This window comes from Mobula hypostoma, chromosome 5 (assembly GCF_963921235.1).
Source record: "Mobula hypostoma chromosome 5, sMobHyp1.1, whole genome shotgun sequence".
NCBI classification, from domain to species: domain Eukaryota; kingdom Metazoa; phylum Chordata; class Chondrichthyes; order Myliobatiformes; family Myliobatidae; genus Mobula; species Mobula hypostoma.
This window is the reverse complement of record NC_086101.1, coordinates 121,413,751-121,439,278: the sequence shown is the minus strand read 5'-3', so window position 1 is coordinate 121,439,278 and position 25,528 is coordinate 121,413,751. Positions and strand designations below refer to the sequence as shown.

General features: G+C 40.4%; 1 protein-coding gene across 4 annotated transcripts in view; it reads right to left on the bottom strand.

The window, feature by feature from the left end:
* Positions 1-20,244, bottom strand: part of c9orf72 (C9orf72-SMCR8 complex subunit) — a 55,072-nt gene extending 34,828 nt beyond the window's left edge. For 2 of the 4 annotated variants that reach the window (XM_063048909.1, XM_063048908.1), the window contains exons 1-5: positions 20,146-20,244; positions 18,738-19,223; positions 14,217-14,312; positions 8,163-8,227; positions 1,208-1,280 (exon numbers count right to left, since the gene is read on the bottom strand). In XM_063048909.1, the coding sequence (XP_062904979.1) occupies positions 1,208-1,280; positions 8,163-8,227; positions 14,217-14,312; positions 18,738-19,181 (678 nt within the window). In that variant the 5' untranslated portion in view covers positions 19,182-19,223; positions 20,146-20,244. Of the gene's footprint in view, positions 1-1,207; positions 1,281-8,158; positions 8,228-9,004; positions 9,037-14,216; positions 14,313-18,737; positions 19,224-20,145 lie in introns of those variants that run through there. The other 2 variants (XR_010018054.1, XM_063048910.1) reach the window with 2 other exon arrangements.
* Between the last annotated feature and the right edge of the window lie 5,284 nt (positions 20,245-25,528).

Sequence of the window (25,528 nt, the reverse complement as noted above, 5' to 3'; positions counted from 1 at the left end):
CAGTAACCACTCCCCTCTGTTCTACCCCTCCTGAACCCACAGGCCTCCATCGCCCTATCTTTCCATCACCAGACGTTCCTCCCACTGGTTCCCCTTCCCACCTCCTTCCCTTTGTTCCATGCTCCACTGCCCTCTATCAAATTCTATCTTCTTCAGCTCTTTGTCACTTCCATCTATCATCTCCCAGCGTCTTACATCATTTCCACTCAACTAGAACCACTTATCAACCACCAGCTCTTGTTCCACCCCTCCCTCCCACCTTTCTATACTGGCTGTCTCCCCTCTTTCTTTCCAGTCCTGTTGAGTTCTTCCAACTCCTTTTGTGTGTTGTGATGTCTACTTAATTGTCTTGAACTGTGTACAATATAACAGAGGAAATAAAAGTAGAACCTCATTTTTTCTGACTTGTAAAATATTAGACATAAGTTAAATAATCTATGACATAAACTCCCCTGCCATTAACATTTTGTAGTTTGCCATATTTCCTTATGACATGGAAGGAGGCCATTTTGGCTTGTGTCTACTTCAGTTCACAGTGAATAAGTGAATTGGTTTCCATTAATAATTTTGAATTAGGATAGGTTTCAATGCACTCAGACATTTATCATAATACAAATCTGCAAACTCTCTTTTAATTCCTGCTCTGTGATGCCATGGCTATCTCTATTTTGTTGTCAATAAAGTCCCATTCTGAAGAACGCTAGCCAAATTATTAATGAACTGTATAATACATTTCTCACAAGAAACATTAAAAAAATGTACTTGAACTAAATGTTATCTATTGAACCAGTTATATTTTAATTATATAATATTGATTAATGGAATTACATTTATATTAATATTAAAATATTCTTTTACCATCTCACCTTTGACATTTTCCTGTGAAACAAACACAATAAAGCTCTAAATAGTTAAACTAATGTGAATGATGATAACTACAGCATAAAATACAGAGAATAATCATTCTATTGGTTTTCATTTGTCAGAAAACTAATTAAGTCAGAAATGGTAAAGGCAACTTGCACCTATAGTAACGTTAATCTAAAATATACATCTCTGTTAAATAATACCCAGAATAGAAGAATCTTTATGCATACAAAATTAACAGACTGAGGAAAAATAAAATAGCTATTTACAGGCTATGAAGAAAAATCACTTTCATTGTAATCAGAAACTATGAACCACCATTTTGTATTGATAGAAATACCTTGTTTACTTTTTCTGGATTGCTTCCGACAACCACAGAACATCCACATGTCTGCAGATGGGAACTAATCGCTCTGTAAATTACAATTTTTTGTTACTAGAAGGGAATACATGAGATGAATACTTAGTCTGATATGAAAATCAGTGCAATGTTTAACAATTTAAATGGAAAAATTTGTACTTGAGAACTCTGCCCAACTTAACGGTAAATATTTCTGCAAAAATACAAAACTTCAACAACTATTTTACCACATATAATTTATTACTTATGTAGTCCATACAAACAATCCAAAACACAGTATTTCTTTTTTTGTTTAAATCACAGCCTGGACTTCCAGAAAGCACCATTTTCTATGGCACCTTAAATCCTAGGCTTGAGAGATTCCATGGCTGTATTGTTGTGTTCTTGGACACCACAATAATATTTACTATTGAAAAAGTGGGTAACATTTGTTAAACCATTGGTTTTGTTTATGAAAATTACTAATTACAAAATACTTAAAGATTATGTCTGCATAGGTGTATGTTCATGATACTTGATTGACGATAATAGCCATTTAACTTCAAGAATAAATCTAGAGGGATTACCTCACAGCAAGCTGAGGTCCTAAGTTAGGGAAGGCCAATTTCAGTAGTGTAACAAATGACTTTAGCAAAAGTAGATTGGAAGCAGATGCATGCAGATAAATCAACACCTGACAAGTGAGAACCATTTAAAAAAAACTGTTAGCAAGGGTTCAGGGAAGTATGAAAGGCAAAAATGGGAGATTGGGGACCCTTGGATGACATACTTCATCGAAAGTTTAATTAGGGAAAAACAGGAAAAGAGTTCTTAATTAGGGGAAAAATAGGAAAAGAGGGAGAGAAAAAAAAGAGGCCATGAAATATCATGGACAAGATTAAGTTCTAAGTCATAAGAGGAGAGCTTGAGAAAACTTGATCATCTTAGAGGGAGAGAGGAAGAGAAGAGCCATGGAGTCATAAGTAGCTAGCCATCTGGACACAAGCTGGGGTCTGATCAGCCTTGGCTGGGTCACCTGGAGGAGGTTGTATGATGTTGAAAGACCCGAGACACCCGATGATTCCAGGAACAACACTGAAGATGTGTCCAGAAGCATCAATAGATGTATGTACACAGGGATCAATGGGGTAGTTGATGGGTGGAGCCAGCAAGAAGATCCTAAATGAAAACCTCATCTGTATTCACTAAACAGTAAACAGTGGAGGATAATAAATTCAAATACCAAAACGTTAATTGTCTGGAGCATGTCATTATTAAAAAGGTGGAGATGTTAGATGTCTTGGAATGCATAAAGATGGATAAGCACCAAAGCCTGGGCATGATCTAGTCCAGAATGCTATGGGAAATGAGGAAGGAGACTGCTGCGGCCCTGACAGAAATGTTTGCATTAACATTAGCCATAGGTGAAGTACTAGAAGACTGAAGAATAAATAACATTGTTCCTTTATTTCAGGACAGCGGGGATAAGATAGATAACTCCAGTGAGCCTTCTGTTGATCCTGGGAGAAAATTGAAAGGGATAGGATTTATGCGCATTTAGAAAGGTAGACAGAGTTTAAGGTCAGTCAACATGGCTTTCTATGACTCAATAATTTGTTCTTTCTCCCCAAGGAGATAACAAAGGAGTAGAGGAATACAGGCCTAAAACGAACAAATTTGATTGCCTAGATCTAGACATTACCATTGGAATGGACAAGGTGGACAATAAAGACCTATTTCTGTACTGTACATTTCTATGGTTCTATGAGATTAGAAATGCATTTGACAAGGAACCACATAGAAGGCTGGTTTGTCAACATCAAATCCAGTCTTAGCAAAGGAGATTGTCTCAGGATACAGTAGTACATAGGCCAGCTGTTAAATTGAGTACTTCAGTGACAAATAGACTAATTCAGACAGGCGTTTGGTAATGCACTTTGGAGGTTAAAATCCTGTAGGTCATATGCACAAGTAAACGACAGGAACCTTGGAAGCTCTGACGTATAGAGAGACCTTCTGGTGCAAGTCCACAGCTCTCTGAAAGAGGTGATACAGGTAGATAGTGTAGCGAAAAGAGCAGAGGGCAGGGCATGCTTGCCTTCATAGGCCAACGCTTTTAAAGAGTTGAGAAATCATGGTTTAACAGCACTTGGAGTAACGTATACAGGTCTGGCAGCACATGACAGGAAGAATGTGGTAGAAGAAGACATTCACCAGGACATTGCCTGGAATGGAGGATTGGTTATAAGGAGAGATTGGATAGGCTGAGTTTATTCTTTCTGGGAATGTAAGAGGCTGGGCTAATAGAGATCTGCAAAATTATGAGAGATATGAACAGTAAGAATCTTTCCCCAAGACAGGGAGTCAAAAATATTTTAGACTTCCAGTGAGAGGGGAAAAATTTAAAAGAGAAATGTGGGCAAGTTTGTCCATACAGAAGATGGTGAATACGTAGAACAGGCTGCCTGAGGAGGTGGGGGGCAGAAACAATCACACGCTAAAGAGGACTTAGATGGGAAAGGTGTAAAGGGCCTGATGCAGGCAATTAGGAATAGTACAGATATGCACTAGGCTTAGCAAGGATGGTGGAGGGGGATGAAGCAGTCTGCTTTTGTGAACCATTTTAATTAATTCTCATGAAATCAGGTCAAATGTGTACAAGGAAACCTTAATTAATAATTAAAGATAGTGCCAGTGAACCATGGTGACATTCTGAGGGCTTTGTACAATACTTTTAAATATACCTATTTTGAATTACTCTCACTACAGACTGCAGCATACAAACTCCCTCCAAGCAATGTACTTTTATATCAACTTAATGATCTACATATTTCACAATTGTCTGAAGGACTTGTCAGACCAGGCAAGTATGGCACCTTTAAACAGACGCAGGTTCGTTGCCAGGGCGGCAAGTGAGGCAGGAAGGGGGACTCCAAGCCAGGCTGAAATGCAGAGGGATGAGGCCTCCCTCTACCCAGAACCTTGTTAGCAAATGTGCAGTCACAGAACAAAATAGGGACCTGGAGACAAGATTGCTGTATTGAAGGGAAATGAGGGACCGTTATGTTCTATATACGACTGAAACCTGGTTTTCTCCTTATATGCCAGTTTAATGGGGTGCCCGTGAAAGTTCTACTAGCCTGAGGAACGAATTGTCAAGGTGTTGTGTCTTTTGAGGGGTGGGATGTCATGTGAGGGGTTGGCTTATCTGTCAGCCGAAAGCTAAGCTGATTCTGCCCGGTCGGTCATTCATTGGCCTGTTCAAAGGAAGCAGCAGCTTTTTCCCACTGGTTCCCTTACTCGCCAGGGCACCTGATTCTGGTTTGGGTGCCTCAGAGGTATGACAATAGCATGAGAAAGAGATTCACTTTCTTTGTCGCCAGGGCCCACTTCAGACTGGTCGCGACCAGTGCTGAAGGACTTTTGGGAAAGAGCACTGCAGACACAGACAGGCCCCCTGCATTTACTTAGTTAAGTACTTATTCATAGCATGCTTAGTTTTGTAGTTTTATAATTTAGGGAGATTTAATTGAGTACCTGTTGAGTTAAAAGGTTTATTGAATGCTTAGTATTGTAGTTTTGTGTATCTCAGGGTAGCTTAGATGAGCACTTGTGTAACTAGATGCACTATTCAGTGTTTCTCTGTTTGTTTATAATAAATATTTAACATGCTCACTCGCAATCTGTGTCTTCTGTTTCACTCACTGGATCCGAGACTCTTTTCGCATTACACACATACCCAACTTATCCCTCATTTAACCATTGATAATACTTTAGGGATCAACCTTGTTCAATAAGGAGTGTAGAAGGACATATGCAGAGCAACACTAGGCATACCTAAAAATATGATGCCAACTGATTAAAGATGCAACGAGGACTATATACATACTGACCGCAGAAACACCATAGAATTGACAGGGCGAAGCAATCTCACAGACAATACATTAGATCAATCCTCTGCAGTACCCAACATCTAGTCAAGAAGAGTGGAGGAAGATTAAACACTTAGTGAGAGGAGAATGCTTCTGGAGTGTTCCACTCCTCAATTTGCTGTAGATAGGTTAAATTATTTGTAACTAGTGCCAAATAAGTGATTCATTTCAACTTCCTCTTGTGATTCCCACTGTCCTTGAAGCCTGTGGGCCAATAGAAAATGCTAGAAATATTCAGCAGGTCAGGCAGTGTTTGTGGAAAGAGAAAATTACTGTTTGAGGTCCTCAACCCTTCATCAGGTCTGGCTAATGCCAACTTGTTTCATTCCACATTATATCAAGAAATAGTTACAGCAAAGGCTAGACAGCAAGACAACATCTCAACAGTATACTGAATTTTTGTGCTCAAGACTTATAGCTGTGCTTTTACAGTTACACGACTGACATCTATCCAACAATGTGATAAATTGCCCAAGTATCTCTTGCCCATAAAAAAAACTGATAAATGCAGCCTAGTTAATTACCACCCAATCAATTCATCCCAAATCTACACTTTATCACAATCTTAGTCCAAACATTATCTAAAGACTGAATTTTAAACATCATACCATGGTCCATGCATTGGTTTCAAGGAAGCTGTTGACAGTGTAGCATCCAGAAACCCAGATAAAACTGAAGTTAATGTGCATCAGAGGAAAAAACACCAATAGTTAGTCCTATCTCACCCATAGGAAGATAGTTGTTGGAGGACATTCATCCCAACCCAAGGACATCTCTGCAAGAATCTCTGGGGGAATTTTGTTCTGCTGCTTCATCAGCGATTTCTTTCCATTACAAATGGGAACATTTGCTGAAGAATACACAGTGTTTAATTTCCTATGCAGCTCCTCAGTACATGAAACCTTTCATGCTTACAAGCAGCAAAGCCTGGACAACATTCAAGTACGTACCGATAAACAGACAATAATGTGCAAGCCACGAAAGTGACAGACAAAGACCAATTATAACACATTCGACTACCTTCATTGACATTAATGATATGGCCATCACAGATTACCACCATCAGCATCTCATGTCACTGTGGCCAGAAACTCAATACAAGAGCAGAGCAGAGTCTGGATATCCCGTGGCAAATGGTTCAACTCCTGACGTTCCAAGGTAAAAATCAGTAGTAGGATGCAATACTCTCTTTATGCCAGATGAATTCAGCTCCAAAAACATTTACGACATTTGACATCACCCAGAACAAAGCAACCCATTGGCGTATAAACCACTTATTCCACCCACCACCAGCACACAGTAGAGCGTGCAGCAACTACAAAATGCACTGCAACCATTGACTCAGATTAATCCAACAGCACCTCCAGATGTGACCTCCCCTACACAGGCAAGGGCAACAAGCACGTAGGAACAAAGTCACATGCACACTATCCTAACTCAGAAATAAATAACTGTTCTTTCTCCATTGCAGGGTCCAAATCCTTAACTCCTTGCCCATTGTGAGCAGCTTCACATGAAGGATGCCAATGGTTAGGGGAGTAACTTACCACCACCCCAAGGGGTATTAAGGTACATTGCAAAGAAAAACTATTTAAAAAGCAGCATCTACCCAATTAATATTATCAAAAGCAGAAAATTACTCGCACTACAGAGGTGAAGATAATTCAACCGAGAGGAACAGAAGCTTTTAAAGCAGAAATCTGAAAGCATAACCATACCAATGAAATATGAGAAGCACTGAAGGAAAAGGGAAAAGGAGAATACGAGGGGTGAGGAGAGAGGGGTGAAGGAAAGCCTTGGGGGACATTAACAAATAAATACCAAATGGTACCAATCAACACATGGCTGGAAGCAAACCAAATGAGAAGCATGAACATATGGAGTGTAAAATTATTTTCTAGATTAGTATGCTGGGAAACCAACAAGAGAACAGATCTATTTTGTGTAATGTGAAAGGGTTAAATGATGATCAGGTTTTCAAAGAACTTTCAGAAGCAGTGATCATCAGATCACAAAATTTTATGTTTAAAAATTTAAAGTGATCATATTCAATCTTAAATCAGGGATCATCTGAATAAAATAGAAAGACATGAGGCAGAAGTTGACAATGGGAGACTGAGAAACCACTTATAAAAGGTACAACAGAAAATTGAAAATAGCTAACCTTCAAAGAATAAATATTAGTTTACAGATAACTGAAACCCCCATCAGACAAAAAAAAAAGGAAATGTGGACCACCATTGCTATTAAGATGGTAGTAGATGAAAGGTTTATTAGCTGAGAGGTTTAAAAGAAATAGATGTTGATATTGGAAATTCATAATTCAGCAAAAGACAAAGATGAAAAATGAAAGAAATCTCTCCAGAATCAAAGAACGTAAATGAAGCTGGGAGGGGATAGGTGGAACAAGTAAAGGGCTGAAGGAGTAATCTAATTGAAGAGGATAGTAGACCATGAGAGAAAGAGAAGGAGAAGGGGAACCAGATGGAGGTGATGAGCAGGTGCAAAACAATGACTTTTTTCCCCAATCTAGATGCTGTATAAAAACAAATGAATTAGTATAGAAAAAAGGACAAAATCATGCAGAATTAATTTAGCAGTCATGGCAAAGAAGGAAATAATTTTTTATATAAGTAATGAAAGGAGTATTGTTAACACTTAAGGATTGATTGCATGGAAAAAGACAATTGGGCCCAACCAGTCCATTAAACCTCTTGCTAATTTGAATCTAACAAATGCCAAAAAAAAAACCATTGAATGAATGTGATAAATAGCATGGATGAAAAATTTAGCTTAGATTAATTTTGCTGAAGTAAGTTTGCCAGTTATCTGCTAATACAGTGTGAAAAACAGGTTAGGAGTTAGTCTTCTTAAACAAACACTTCAGGAAATTAGAAGACTCAAAATTAATGACCCAACAAACAGATAAACACTGCTCTTTACACCCTTGCTGAAACCAACTAACTTCAGCAGGAGACCAATAACAGCAGTTTAAATGTTATCCAGTCAAGATACATACTTACTTATGCAGGAAATCTTCATGGCAACTGTCACCAATGTCATCATCATTCAAAACAGTATCTTTAATCTAAATCAAATAAATATCCATGTTAGTATTATCATAATTTCAAATTAACAGCAGTAAAAATGTCATCACTCCAAAAATGCTAAACAGTTAACAGAAGGAAAGTGGGAAGAAAGAAAGGACAGTTTAAGTTATCTATAGGAATCAATATAAATTAATGAGAGGAATATTGTCCTGAAGCTTATAGAAAAGAAAGAATGTGAAACATCTTGGAAAAAAAACTCCAACTTATTAAAGTAGAATAGATGATTGGAACTTTTCAAAAGAGGGAACACACTTTTTGCCCTCATGCAGCAATTTTAAGAGGAACAAAGAGGAATCTCATATTGTACAGGTGAAATAAAGGAATCATGGAAGCAGAGTACCTGAGCACCTGTGCTCTCATGTTAAATGGAATGATAATTTAATATGGGCATTAGTAACACTTCAGCTGCTCCAGCTATTATTTCAAGATTGCAAATGTATAATGTAGATTAATGACTATTGGAAGAAAGTTAGCGAACATGAATTCCTGTTAATAGGTTAATCATCCACGCAGTAATTAATGTACAGATAACAAAAATATCAATCTTGATTTTAAATAGTTAAGTATGGAGAAGGATAAAAAAGCAAACCATGACTAACTAATGAGAAGAAAAATGAAAAACAAGGAAACAGCAAAGATGTTTTAGTGGAAAGGAATACAAGGCTAGGCTTTACTCAGAGGTGAAAGAGACTCCAAACAGTGCAATGGTAATTTTAAACTACATTCACTGCAAAGTGATTGGACTATTTGCTTACCATTAACTGGCGTGGTAGAATATGCATCAGAGCTTATTTAAAAGAAAATAATGATTAGTAATAAAATGCTGTGTTTGTAAGCTTATAGGAGCAAATTAAAGAAGTATCTTTTACAATTGTCTGTGATTTACTTTTATGCTTAATAGCTGTAACTAACCTCTTCACAATAAAGCAAAAGCTAAACCTCTTCACAACAAAGCATACTTCAAGAATGCTGTAACATGATAAATACAAGGGGGAACAAAGAAGGGCCTTTTGCTGTACAGCTTTGAGTAAATGCAGCACAACAGGGTGTCTACTCTCAGATCAACTGAAGCCTCAGGGTGAAAAGTGTCACGGGAAAAGCAGACATAAGTGCCATTCTGACTGAAATGTCAACAGGGAAATTGTCACACCTCTGGCCGAAATAGGCCATTCAACCCACCACATCCATGCTGATCACTTATTGTAATTCTACAATAACTTCACTTACTTCTCCCCACATTCCCATTATCGTGCTCCAGATTCTGCCACTCGCTTATTGGGCAATTTATAAAAACCAATGAGCCTGCAGAACAAAATGTCTCTGGGATATGGGAGGAAACCGGAGCACTTGAAGAAAACTCCACAAAAGACAAAAGATCGAACCCAGGTCTCTGGAATTGTAACAACACCACTTAAACCACCTTATAGCAATTGGTTAATAGATCATTCTCAAATACATTAACAAAAGCATCAAAGACCAAAAATTTGTTTTAAATTGTTTAACAACACGACATCACTTTCTCCAACATTAATGTCCACCTCCAATAAATTATGCTCTCAGTTCTGTTTCCATCCAGAGTAATTCCAGGTTGCATGTCCTGGATCTCAATTTTAATTTCCTTTGAGAATCATAAAACTTGCATTCAGGCAAGAGTGATAGCACCCATGCAGAACTCAATAGGTGATGGTATAAATCCATACACTTCGATATCTTATTTAAGCAAGAATGCTGCAAATGGACTTTTTTGTGGCATTAATCTGGACAGAAATTATTGAAATTTAATCTATAGGAAGTAAACAGGGGTAGAACATTTCCAGTGCTTGTTAAGGCACCAAGGAATGTTGAAGAACAGAGAGCCAGAGGTCCAAATTCATAGTTTTCTGAAACCTCAAACACAACTTGATTCTGGTGGTGATAATGAATATGGAATGATTGTCGCCATTCATTGGTAATTTATGTTGTGACTTTGGCTACGTCCACACTACACCGGATAATTTTGAAAACGCCGGTGTCGAGTAAAAACGACAGGCGTCCACACTAGGCGTTTTTCAAAATATCTCTGTCCACACCAAAACGGATATTTGGGCGAACCTACTCCTACTGGGCATATGCAGACACATCTACAGAAAACAAGCGAAGAGGAAACGGCATAATATTTACATTTCTGTGGCAGCGTTGTGCTATTTCCATAGAATAAAACTAGAGTACCAACAACAACAGCAAAAGGAAGTTTTCAACAATGTCTTCGAGGAATACATGAAAACCTCCGCTGGAAAAATCAGACCGGACTTCTCCGTTTAGACAGACAATGAAGTCGAGCTGTTTCTGCGGGTTACAAACGACTACAAAGTCAACAAAGCAGTGGAGATGCTTAATTCCAAACAAACTATTAACGTAGACAATAAAGTAAACAACACACACATGAAGCCATCCTCTACCCAAGATCAACAAGTGAGTGGAATCTTCTGCCGCCAGACCTGCACAGTATTTCTGACATTAATATTTTTAAAGGTAGACTCAATCAAATCAATTTAGGGGATCTAGTCAAAAAAGCTCACTTTACAATTTAACTCTCTCGCCGTTCACACCGACTGTGCGTTAGAACAGTGGTGGTTAGTCAGCGACCGTGCTGGCCTGGAGACCCCAGGGTACAGGAGATCGAGGGTACGACCACCACAGACTGGGAGACTGGAGGGTACGGGCAGAAGAACAGAGGATGCAAACAGAGAAACCGAGGGGACCAGCTTGAAAGCCACCTCCAGTTTAAATTCCATGCGGAATATTTTGGAGGATCAAGAACCAAGAATCAGGAACCAAGAACAACCGTCCAGCAATGCTTGCGTAGCACCAAACAGAAGCAGAAAAAAGCATTGTTGTTGTGGTGTTGTCATGACGATGTTTTAAAATCTCTCCGTTTACCCCATACACACTATAACGCGAAACAATCGTTTTCAAATTTACACACTCTGGAGAGTGTTTTTGAAAATCTCCGTTTTTGCGGAATGAAAACTCCAGTTCAGTGTGGACGGAGGGTCAAAACGAAGAGAAAAAGCTTCGTTTTCAAAATTATCTGGCGTAGTGTGGACGTAGCCTTTATCTTGCAATATTAGAAAACACTGATGAGGCCACAGTTGAAGCATTACAACATAGAACAATACAACACAAGCACAGGTTGTTTGGCATACAATGTCGTGCTGAGTGAATTGCTAATGATGCCTATTTTTAAACCGATCTCCTCTACTTACACATGGTTCAAACTCCACCATTCTGAATATTCTTGTGCCTGTCTCCAAGAGCCTCTTAGACATTTTTATTATATCTGCCTCCAACACTGCACCTGGCAGGCCATTCCAGGCACCAGAAAAGGATACCTGCTGTCAACCCCATCTATGTCTCACATAATTTCAACAACATCTATCAGATCTCTTCTCAGCTTCCAGTGTTCCAGAGAACAACCTAAGTTTATCCTACCTTTCCTGACAGAACATACCTCTTAGTCCAGGCAGCATCCTGGTAAACCTCTTCTGCACCCTTTCTAAAGTATCCACATCCTTCCTAGAATAGAGCAACTTGAACTGAATGCAATACTCTCGATGCGATCTAACTAGTGTTTTATAAAACTGCAACAAAACTTCCTGACTCTTGAACTCAATATTTCCTTTACAACTCCATCAAATTGTGAAGCCACTTTCAGAGTGCTATGTACTTGGACCCCAAGATCCCCCGGGTACATGAATTGTGCAAAGTTCTGGTCACTGCACAATAGGAAGGGTGTTATTACACTGGAGAAAGTGCATGTGACTGAAGGACTTTAGTTATGGATAGGCTGGTCTTGCTTTCCTTGGGACAAAGGAAGTTGAGGGTGACATAATCAAGTATTGTTTTAATATTTAGAGATACAGCACGGTAACAGACCTTTATGGCCCAAAGCACCCATGCCACCCAATTACACCCAAGTGACCCATTAACCTGGTAACCTGTGGAATGTGAGCACCTAGAGGGAACCCAAGTGGTCACAGGGAGAACATACAAACTCCTTGGAGAGCAGCGGAAGTGAACTCGAGTCGCTGGCGCTGTAATAGCATTGTGCTGACTGCTACACCACCATGCCGAGATTTTGAAAGGCATATCAACCAACAATTTTAATACCAATAATTACCTGCTAAACGAGTTTACATTCATGTTCACTGTTGTGAGCAGATTTTTGCAGCATTCCCCACAGTGCATTCAAAAGTACTACAGAAGCTGTGATGGGCTTCGAACAACTGCAGATTATGAGTCATTATTAAGTCACCATTATAAATTAGAGCTTATTTTTTAGAAAGAGGAAGAAGAGTAATGCACAGGAACAGGCCTTTCAGCAAATCATAACTGCACCAACCATGATGGCAATCTAATTTCATCTTTCTGCACATGGTCTGTATCACTCTATTCTCTGCCTGTTATTGTGTCTGTCTTAATGTCTCTTGAACATAGTTTTGTACTTGCTTCTACCATTCCCCTGGCAGTGTGTTCCAGTCACTCAACACTCAGCATTAAAAAACTCACACGTCCTTTAAACTTAGCCCCTCTCACCTCTCTAGTATTTGTTATTCGTATCCTAGGGGGTGGGGACTCATTGGATACAAGGACTAAAGTGGGTGAAAAACTCAGTTCATATTGAAATTGCTATTTTCAATTTTTAAATTGATAAACTTTGGGATTCTCATCTCAGAATTCTCTTTCATTTCACTGTTACTTGAAATACAAGTATTTTGTCTGTTTGCATCCTTCTGCTTTTGCTGAGATTTACATTCTGGCATCAGCTTAATTTTCCTTGCCATCCTTCCACCAATTTTTTGGCCCTTCTTCGCTCACCAATGAGGTCAGAGAATTGCCATTGCTAATTGATAGTTAACTCCATATAATATATTGCTATGACCAATCACAATAATGCACTGCTACCACTGCCAAAATATTAATTCTGACAATAGCACTGCAGACACAACTGTAACCACAAAGTTGTAATCTTTCTTTTTGAAGTATATTTTAAGGCTGAATTCCCCACTCCAACTCAATATTGGAAATAATCTTTTCATCTTTTGGCTCATCACAGGCACGGGTTATAATTCTATTGCCAAAGCAAGCTCAAACCACACAGAACTATTCTTACTGCCATGACATTTGGGATTTATAAGTAAATAGTCTCATTCACATCCATCAAAATTGTTATTGATTTGGCCTGTTTTGAAGCTGACTTTTTCAATGTTTCACAAGTATAGTGATGAAAGGTCATCAACCTGAAATAGTGACCTTATTTTTCTTTCTCTCCTGATGCTGTCTGTCTTGCTGAGTGTTTGTAGCATTCAAAAACATGAGTTAAATCTTTTCCCACACCACCCACTTCACTAAGGTGCAAATATTTTACACATTCAGATATTTCTGACAATTATGAATAATAAAAGGAGTTTAAACTCAACAGCAAGCAATGGTTGGAGTTTAAGTACATAGTTGAAGGAAGGGGAAAGTCAAGTGAGGAAACAGCAACATTTAATTATGCATTTTTCCCTTTTTTCACATCTGTGAATAAGAATGTGTTATGTACTTGTCGATTCTGAAGTAAAATGTTCAGTTGACGATAAATGAGGTAGCACAATCTTTGAAAGATCTGGTAATTGAGAGCTATGTAGAACTGGCAGAGGAACTGAGCCCTGGGACAGACCAGTCATGAAACTGAATGCCAGTGCAGAGGCTTGAGGGGCCAGGTGTGTTACTCTCATTTTCCTGGACTCTGGACTCTATATTATCAGAATGCTAAAGGGACAAAAGTGGTGTAATTAATTTCCCACAAGTGGAACAAGAACATTATTATTTTAGCATCAATACATTTTAGCCCAGAACTTAACAACGGTCTGCAATGTGAGAAAAATATTTGAACAATTTCTCAAATCTAATTTAATTCCATACACTTGACTTTCAGAAACTCACTTGAACTTCTTCTAAGACTCCATGCGTTTTCATGGATGAAAATAATTCCATGATGGGCGTAATTTCTGTAGTTAGAAAGGATATAATGCTCTGACCCTATAAGAAAGAAGAGTGCACATTGTTAACACTTGATATTCTAACAATGACAGAGATCATAACCACATATTTATTTGGTCAAAATTACAAACAATATCCATCAAATGACGTCAACAACATTGGATCATGAATAACTCGTTAGGATTGTGTAGAGTTCATCTAAGCAATTGTATCATATTCAGGACAGTTTTTGTACTTGCTGAGGAAAGTTAGAAATATAGTTAATGGAGCAGCAAGTTGCCACAGTTGACATTCTTATAGCAGAGTGCAAAGAAACGCAAGAGAAATAATAGTTTAAATAGGTATCACAATCTGGCTTTGTTCTATTTGGAGTAACACATGCAAAATGTTGGAGAAACTGAGCAGGTAAGGCGGCACCGATAGAAATAAATAAGCGGACGATGTTTCGGGCTGAGGCCCTTCATCAGCACTGGGAAGAAAAGGGGAAGAAGGCAGAATAATAAGGTGGAGTGGGGGGGGAGTGAAAAGAGTACAAGCTAGAAGGTGTTAGGCCAGGTGGGTGGGAGAGGGGGATGAAGTAAGAAGCTGGGAGGTGATAGGTGGAAAAGATAAAGGGCTGGAGTAAAAGGAATCTGACAGCAGAGGAGAGCGAAGCATGGGAAAAAGGGAAGAAGGAGGGGCATTGGGGAAGGTAACAGGCCGGTGAAGAAAAGAGAAGAGGTAAGAGGGAAGGGGGGAGGGAGACGAATTATCATAAGTTAGAGAAATCAATGTTCACGCCATCAGGTTGGAGGCTATCCAGATGGAATACTAAGTGTTACTGCTCCAACTTGAGTGGCAGTAGAGGAGGCCGACATGTCAGAATGGGAATGGAGATTGGAATTAAACAGGTTGGCTACCGCGAAATCCTGTTTATTTGCAGATAGAGCAAAGGTGCTCAACAAAGCAATATCCTCATCTACGTCAGGTTTCACCAAAGTAGAGGAGGTCGCATCACGAGCACTGGCTACAATAGACGATCCCAACAGATTTGCAAGTGAAGTATTACTTCACCTGAATGAGGGGCCCTGAATGGAGATGAAGGAGGAGGTGAATGGGTAGGTGTGGCACTTCTGCTTGCAGAAATAAGTGCCAGCAGGGAGATTAGTGGGGCAGGACAAATGGACCTCCCTACAGAAAGTGAGAGTGGGGAGCTAAAGATGCATTAATTATTGGTGTGACTTTGAACAGATCTCAACTATTTCCATGCCTCTGCTCTCGCTCTCCTCCTCCCGTCCCTAGCCTTAGTTTCCACACTGCAAAACTCTGCATTTAATGAATCATTCTTCATAAAGGATGAGCGGTACAGAGGCATGGTGTTTAGCAGAGCATAATTATAGCATCAGCTAACCGAGTTCAATTTTGCTGCTGTCTGCAAGGAGTTTGCAAATTCGCCTCATGACGACACGGATTATTTTTGGGTGCTCTGTTTTCCTTCCACGTTGCAAAGACATAGAGGCTCATAAATTAATTGCTCACGTGGGTATGAATGGGCAGCTCAGGCTCATAGGACTGGCAGGGCTTGTTACCATGCAGTATCTCGAAATAAATAAATTTTACACTTTCAGAAAGATTCCAGCACCAGCAACACCTTTCTTGCTTCCCCACCACCCCTTCACAGGAACTATTTTTAGGTGATTCCCACTGTCAACTTTTCCATCTCAAAGAAACAAGGAAAATAAGACCAGGAGCGGTTAGACTGGCCCTGCTCGACCATTTAATAAAACCGCGATTGATCATCGACCCGAGTTCTCTGTTCTGCTATTCCCCCTTCTGATTCCCTCAGTATTAACATAGAATACAAAACAGGAATCCACCATTGGGCCAAATTCATTAATCTCATGACACCTACCTAAACTGTTCTGTCTGCACTTGATCCAGTTCCTACCAAAGTAGAGGAGGACGCATCATTAGCACTGGATACAATAGATCTCTGCGTATATATTTGCCTATCTAAGAGCTCTTAAAAGCCTCTATCAATATCTGCCTCAACCACAAAGCACCAGCAATCTTATGTTTCTCTCAAAAATCTGAGTTTATAACCTCATGCAATTGGGACTAATTGAGTTTAAGTTCCTTCAAGACACCCACCACCACCTCTATCTCAAAATACCCCAGCATATTATCATGCTCCACACACTGCTCTCATGAGACTCCAAGTCCTTTTCCTTCATGAATACTGACACATTTAGGAGTATGCCCACATCCTTTGCCTCCAACCACACTCCCACCTTTATCTTTGCATGGTTGCACCCACCCCCAAGTTATCCCCTTGCTCTTGATGTATACACAGAATGTCTTGTATTCACTTTAATCATAATTGCGTACACATACATACATGATCAAAGTACGTATGCAGTATACAACCCTGAGATTTGTCTTCCCCACAGCCACAAAACAAAGAAAACCGTGGCACCCTATCAAACCATTCCCAACATGCAACAAACAAAATCAAACAAACAAACAGCTAAAAACACAGAATATAAAACACAAAATCGAAAGAGTTCAGGCATATTCAGTTCAGCTTACTGTTTGTTATCTGCTATTTCTCAGGAACCAGCACGTTTAGCAATCTCTGTATTTGTAGTCCAAGGTCCTTCTGTTCTGACACACTCCCCAGGGGCTGGCCATTCACTGTACAAATCTTATACCAATTTGACTTCCTAAAATGCAGCACTTATCTGAAATGAAGGCAAATCCTCAAGTACCTAGAGGATCAAGATTGTGTATGTTTTCATAATCTTATTTAAAGATACAGCATGGTAACAAGCCCTTTTGGCTCAATGAGCCCGTGCTGCCAATTACACCCCCTGTCCTCTACACCACCTATTTTAAAGTCATCTGGAAACTTACTAACCATGCCTTGTACATTCACTTTGTATAAATAACAAACAACAAAGGCTCCAGCAAACACGAAGAAATCTGCAGATGCTGGAAATCCAAGCAACACACACAAAATGCTAAAGGAACTGAGCAGGCCAGGCAGCATGTATGGAAAGGAGTAAACAAGCCACAAACAACAACTGATTACTCTTTTACATTGATACTGCCTGACCTGCTGAGTTCCTCTAGCATTTTGAATGTGTTGTTTTGGAAGTCCCAGCGGCAATGCATGACGCAGCCCACCAGTGACGGATCTCCAGTCCAGAAAATAACCACACCACCATTTCTATTTCCAACCATCAAGCTAATTGTCGAAATTTGCCAACTATTCATAGATTCCATGCCACAGAACCCTCCAGAGTAGCCTACCATGTGGAACCTTTTAAAAGAGTTTACTGAAGTACACACAGACGTCTACTGCCCTGTCCTCATTGATGTGACTAAGAAAGTCAAAAAAAAACAATCCGGTTCAGAAGACATGACCTCCCATGCACAAATTGTACTGCCTACCTGTAATCAACCATTGCATGAATGTAGGTATGCAACAGGAGATAGTTTTCTCCAGAGCACAGGAAGCTGATAGAAATTTATAAAGTTATGAGAGACTTAGATATGGTCAGAAACTTTTTCCTCCAAGATAGCAGTGTCAAAGACCAGAGGACAATACTTTAAGGTGAGACAGTGATACCGCAGAAAGTATAAAGAGGATGTGCAGGGATTTTTTTTAACAAGTGGTTAGGATTATTGGTTGTTGTTTTAGCGTTTTTTTTTGTAAGAGTGGTTTGAAACACACTGGCATAAGTGGTAGTGGATGCAGGTATGATACTGGCTTTTAAATAGGCACATAAATAAGCAGGGAATGGAACCATATGGAATACATGCAGGCAAATCAGATTTGTTTATTCTGCAGCATGCACAAAGCAGACATTGTGGGCTACGGGGCCTGTCCCTGTGCTATACTGCTCTATTCTTGGACAGCACAGATAATACTTAATTTGGCAGGTTGGTCAAAAAACGAACAGCGCAGCATTAGCTGGAGCTAGAGAACCAACTAAAAACATTTTTCTCTCTCCACTGAAAAACAGAATTGATTTCAATAATATTGCGATAGATTCTCAACCACCTCTTTTGTGCACACATTCTTCATATTGGAGTCAACAGAACAAATTCAACTGAGGCTCGAGGTCAGGTGTGCAATCTTCTGCTTCGTACTTCAGGCATAAACTGACTTTGCCCTATCAGCATGACAGATACAAGAGCAGGAAATGCACCTTCTTGAATCTCCTGATGAAAAGAGATCCATTATTATCTGATTAGGTGCTGCTATCCTTTGCACTTCTGGGCACCACTCCCTACCAACCCATGAAAATATATACAGTTCCAGACTAGGAACATCTTTCAAAAATTCTGTCACTGCTTTTGGAGAAGAAATAAGTGATAATAAGCCCATTCACCTGTTCTTTGAATTTTAATTATTTGGAGAGAATTCATACTCACCTTGTGAGCAAAAAACTGCATTGTTATAATTGTAATGAAACTCACCTTGTACATCCATATCCTTCCTTTTCTAATAATGTGCGTTAGACGGTCTACACACAACCTGTGTTGAGGTAGGTAGAAACCCAGTTCAGTCTGAGGCAGTATCACAGACAAAGCATAAGTGCTGCGGTCCCCATTCATATTACCATCAAATATCAATGAGATTATGATCACTCCTTTCTCTGAGAGTACGAAAAACTTCACATCGATAGCACCACTTTTAGCACTTCTCAGGATCTCTCCATTTAATGTGTGGTTGGCCAAAAAAGTTATTTCCCCATCGCTCAGTAATAGCTGTTCACACTTTGGGGCCCAAATATGTCTGACTCTCGGACCAAGTATATTGTCCCAGTAAGCAAAAGTAGCAGCGAGCAACGGTGAGTCTCCATCCAATGTGATTTCCGTCTTAGCCACTGCTGGAGATTGGGGTGGACAGGCAGCACACATGTCAGCAGCTCAGTCCTCACTAATCCCATCAGTAAACATCTTCTGCAGAATAAAAATGATGCAAGCTTATGACAACTGTAATTCTTCAGTCCTTCTTGTCACAATTCACCCTCTCAGACTAGTCATAGTCATACTTTATTGATCCCGGGGGAAATTGGTTAGACTAACAACCCTTTTCCCCTAGTGAGGTTCTTACCCAAATCGAGTTCACTCCCCCACCCGCCCCAGGCCTCCCTCCATCGTGCACACTGCTGCATAACCCCAATCCCTTAGCAAAACCCTTCTACCTCACACCACCACCATCCACAATGCACATAGGAATTCTCTCCCCCACACCCCAACGACCCTCACCAGGGACAGATTCTCATATTCTGTCCCCTGCCCCCACACACAACCCCTCCCCCCACCCACCAATGCCACCTCTCCACAAACACTGGTTGATGACTCTATTACCAACAGACCCTCACACACACTAGTTGATCCATCTATCACCAACAGCTCACCCCATGCCCCCAGAACATACACATTTCACTGATTCACCTATCACCAACACCCCCCTTCCTAACATATTACTGTAGTAATCCATCTATTACCAACAAGCCCACCGCACCGAACATATCCATCTATCACCACCATTTCCCCAACCACTAGCACCGAAGATTAATAAATCAGTCAATGTCTATCACCAACCCCCTCCATCCCCCCCATTAGCACCGAACATAGACAGTGACTGGTCTATCTATCACCAGCCCCTCCTAACATATCGGAAACTAGACACTGGCTGTCTATCGCCAGCAGCCCCCGAACGAACACGAACACGAACACACACACACACCAGGCCAGTCCTCCAACTCCATGAACGTTCGGCATAAACAATCACGAAAACAACACGCACACTGACCCGCCCCTCCTGCAGCTCTCCTTTCCACTACTCTTCAGTGTGACCCCTCACTTGCTCACCCACCGTTTCTCTTCACATCGCCGTCCGGGACCGACTTCACTAATTTCCACCGGGCCGGCGGGAAGTCAAACCCCCCAAAAAAGCGCAAAAGCGTCACTTCCGGCTGCGAGGAGCAGTGGAAGTGGGATGTGGCCAGAGGCTGGGAGAGAGGCCACGGGAATGCAGTCAAACGTGTACAAGGGCGTCCATCCACACTGGCGTGGAGTGAAGGACAGAGAGGACGGTAGATACGAACATAGCTCCGGTGCTCTGCAGATTTAGAGAAGGGTTTAGGGGAAGGGGGTGGTTAAGAATATAGACAGAAGTGGGACATAACATAAACACTGGCCAGTAAGATTAAGGAAAATCCTGACACATTTTATAAATATGTTAGGGGCAAGAAAGTAACCAGGGAAAGAGTAGGGCTCCTTATGAGCCAAAAGAATAATTTATATATGAAACCAAAGAACGCAGGTTAAATCTTAAATTAAGATTGTCATGGTTAAAGAGAAGACATGAAATTGTGGAGCAATTTATCTGAAGAAGGGTGTATTAGATGTCTTAGGATAAACCCCCAACACTTCATGAGATGTAACCCTGGCTGCCATGGGAAACAAGATAGGAGAATTGCTGGAGCCCTCAGTGATGTCACTTAAGCAGAGGAAAAGCAGCAGGGATGAGCCAGGTAGTAGTAGGGGAGTAGTCAGGAAAAATTGATGGATAGGATTAATCTATGCTCTGAGGTGCAGGGAAAATTGAAGAGATTGCGTGCTGTCACAACAATTACATTAAAAATTTAAAGAGATATCAAAGTTTATTAATGATGGCTGTTTTGTTGATGTAGGCTATTTGGCTGTTGATAAGGTCCAACGTTGGAGGCTGTTACAAAAAAGTAAGAGCCTATGGGATCCAGGGCAAATTGGTAAACTGGATCCAATATAGGCTTTGCAGAGAATAGTGAGTTTCTATGGTTAGAAGTATATGACCATTCACTTCATAGTTTCCTCCAGCTTGCAGTTCTCTAAGGTTACTGCATTTCCTTAAAACTGCTCTTTTGACTACTGTATTCTTAATTTAAAACACGAGCAGTTATGTGTTAAGCTTTCAAGGCCCTGAACACAAATTCTCTTCCCAGACTTCTTTAATGGTCTCTCCAAAGAGTTCCTTAAAACTGAATCCTTTGGTCATTTGTGTTGGATATTAGACCAACATCTTTTGATCACTATCATAAAATGTTTTGGGAAATTTCACCACATCAGTTATACCACCTAAAGGCATTATTATTGTGCTTGAACCAAAGGAGGTAACTTCACTTGCCCCATTACTCAAATGTTCCCATATCTATGGGCTTACTTTCAAGGACTCTTGATCTCATGTTCTCGATATTTATTGATGATTTATTATTCTTTTGATCTTTTTGTATTTGCACAGTTTGTTGTCTTTTGCACACTGGTTGAATTGGTCTGATCTTTCATTGATTCTGTTAAGAATTTATTGAGTATGCCTGGAAGAAAATGAATCTCAGGATTGTATATGCGTTGGTGTATCAGAGCTGGTGACAGATAGGTACTTTGAACTGCAGGTAAATAAAAATAAAATGCTTGAATGTTGGTGTTATGTTTTGTAACAGCAAAAATGAATCGAAAGAAAAACACAGGAGCAGTGATGATGGTCTACTTAGTTTACTTTTCCTATTTTTAGTGAGGCGCTTACATATGACATGTGGCGTAGTGGCGTAATGACATATGCCATTCACTTCTTACATATAAACTAATAATGAACTGTGTAAAGAGACAATGCTTTATCAAACAATATATTTACAGTATTACTAAAATATTGCAGAAATATTGAATACACTACAATTGACATCGTATGACAGTGTAGAAAACCATAACACCGTAAAACATTGCAGAATTAGACCATTAAGCCCATCAAGTCTGCTCCGGCATTTCATCATGGCTGATCCACTTCCCTCTCAACCCCTTTCTCCTGCCCTCTCACCGTAACCTTACACACCTTGACTAATCAAGAACGTATCAACCTCCGCCTTAAATACACCCCAGACATCCCACCTCTCCCAGAAGTTCCGGGAGTCTCCGCATATTAATAGTGGTTCCCTGATGCCTGCAAATTATATACAATATCCCGGAAATCAATTTTTTTGAGAGCGAGCATGCGAAAGAGAGCGAGCACATGTGAGAGAGAGAGAGTGCGTCATGGCAGAGTGTACGCCACCCCACACTACTCTTAAAGTGTACCCCTGCCTAATAGGGGTCAAAAATAATGATAGTGTTGCTCGCTGCACTGTTTGCAACAGTGAATTTTCTATTGCCCATGGTGGGTTAAGACTGTAAAAGACATGTTGAGGTGAGTTTAACAGGTGTCATTCGTTCATTAGCATAGCTAACATTATTTAAACTAGCTGGCTAGCTGCTGAGGAGCTACTGTATTGCAGACATCCCACCTCTCCTGGAAGTTCCGGGAGTGTCCCGCAAATTGATGGTGCTACCTCCCTGAAATGAGTTTTTGCAGGGTGGGATTTCTGACACCCAAAGACCTGGCTTGCAGAGCCACCTCTAGCAATGAATTCCACAGATTTACCACACTCTGGCTAAAGAAATACTTCTCAGCTCCATTCCAATTGGACGTCCCTCTATTCTGAGGCTGTGCCCTCTGGTCCAGGACTTCCTTACATGAGGAAACATCCTCTCCTTATCCATTCCATGTAGGCCTTTCAACATTTGATAGGTTTCAATGAGGTCCTCCCCCATTCTTCTAAATTTCAGCAAGTAAAAGCCCAAAGCCATCAATTGCTCCTCATTGTAAGTCTTTCATTCCCAGTATCATTCTTGTGAACCACTTCTGAATCCTCTCCAATGTCAATAAGGGTCCCAAATCTGCTCTCAACACTCCAAGAGAGGCCTCACCAGCGCCTTAAAAAGTCTCAGCATTACATTCTTGCTTTTATATTCTAGTCTTCTTGAAATGAATGCTAACATTGCATTTGCCTTCCTCATGACCAACTGAACCTTCAAATTAATCTTCAGGGAGTCCTGGACAAGGACTCCCAAGTCCTTTGCACCTCAGAATTCAGAATTTTCTTCCCATTTAGACTATAGTCTATGCTATTATTCCTCCTCCCAAAGTGCATAATCATACACTTCATGACCAGACACTGTATTCCATTTGCCATTTTTTCCCCATTCTCCTCATCTGTTCCACGTTCTTCTGCAGCCTTCCTGCTTCCTCAACACTACTTGCCCCTCCACTTATCTTTGTATCATATGTAAACTTGGTTACAAAGCCATCAATTCTGTCATACTAATCATTGCCATACAACGTAAAGAAATGGTCTGATACAGGCTGGCCCCTGAAGAACACTACTAGTCATCAGCATGTCAATTAGAAAAGGCTACCTCTATTCCCAGTCTTTGCCTCCTGCCAATCAGCCACTGCTCTATCCATGCTAGCTTCTTTCCTATAATACCAGGGGCTCTTACCTTGTTAAGCAGCCTCATACGTTGAACCTTGTCAAAGGCCTTCTGAAAATCCAAGTACACAACATCCACTGATTCTCATGTGTCTATCTTGCTTGTAATTTCCTCAAAAGAATTCCAACAGATTTTCCTTTGAGGAAATCATGCTGAGTTTGGCTTATTTTATCATGTGCCTCCGCCTATCCCCAAGCCACATCCTTAACAATTGACTCCAACGTTGTTCCAACCACTGAGGTCAGACTAACTGACTATAATTTTCTTTCTTCTGCTTCCCTCCTTTCTTGAGGAGGAGTGACATTTGCGGTTTTCAAGTCCTCCAGAACAATGCCAGAATCTATCGATTCTTGAAAGGTCATTACTAATGCCTCCACAATCTCTTCAGCTACCTCATCCTGTATCCTGAAGTGTCGTCCATCAGTTATCTTCCAACCTTTCAGTTTGCCAAGCACCTTCTCCCTAGTAATAGCAACTACCCTTCCAGCATACATCTAGTGTCTTCCACAATGAAGACTGATGCAAAATATTTTCTTTGTCCCCCATTATTAGCTCTCCAGCGTCATCTTCCAGTGGTCCAATAACTATTCTCTTTTACTCTTTATGTATCTGAGAAAAAAACTTTTGATATCCTCTTTGAGATTATTGGCTAGTTTACCTTCAGATATCATCTTTGCTCCACTTGTGGCTTTTTAAATTGCCTTCTGTTGGTTTTTAAAAGTTTCCCAATTCTCTTAACTTCCCACTAATGTTTGTTCTATTTTATGCACACTCTTTTTTGCTTTTATGGTGGCTTTGACTTCCCTTGTCAGCTACAATTGCATCATCCTGCCTTTAGAATATTTTTTATTAAGGATGTATCTATCCTGAGCCTTCCAAATTGATCACAAGATCACAAGACAAGGAAGCAGAAGTAGGCCATTCGGCCCATCGAGTCTGCTCCGCAGCTGTCCCATGAGCTAAACTATTCACCCATCTAGTTCCAATTTCCGGCTTATTCCCCATATCCCTTGATACCCTGACTAATTAGATACCTGTCAATCTCCTCCTTAAACACCCTCAATGATCGGTCTTCCACAGCTGTATGTGGCAACGAATTCCACAAATCCATGACCCTCTGGCTAAAAAAATTTCTCCTCATCTCTGTTTTAACTGGGTACCCTCTAATTCTAAGACTATGGCCTCTTGTTCTGGACTCACCCAAAACAACCTTTCCACATCTACTCTGTCCAACCCTTTCAACATTCGAAATGTTTCTATGAGATCCCCTCTCATTCTTCTGTACTCTAATGAATACAGTCAAAGAGCTGACAAACGCTCCTCATATGTTAACCCCTGCATTCCAGGAATCATCCTCGTAAATCTTCTCTGAACTCTGTCCAACATCAGTACATCCTCTCTAAGATAGGGGGCCCAAAACTGCACACAGTATTCCAAATGAGGTCTCACTAATGCCCCATAGAGCCTCATCAACACCTCCTTACTCTTATACACTATTCCTCTTGAAATGAATGCCAACATAGCATTCGCTTTCCTTACCGCCGATCCAACTTGGTGGTTAACCTTTAGGGTATCCTGCACGAGGACCCCCAAGTCCCTTTGCACTTCCGATTTTTGAATTTTCTCCCCACCTAAATAATAATCTGCCCGATTATTTCTTCTTCCAAAATGTACATCCGTACATTTGTCAACATTGTATCTCATCTGCCATTTCTTTGCCCACTTTCCCAAACTGACTAAATCTCTCTGCAACCTTTCCGTTTCTTCAACATTTCCTGCTCCTCCACCTATCTTGGTGTCATCCCCAAACTTAGCCACAAAACCATTTATCCATAATCCAAATCATCGATATACATCATAAAAAGAAGCGGCCCCAACACCGACCCCTGCGGAACACCATTAGTAACCGGCAACCA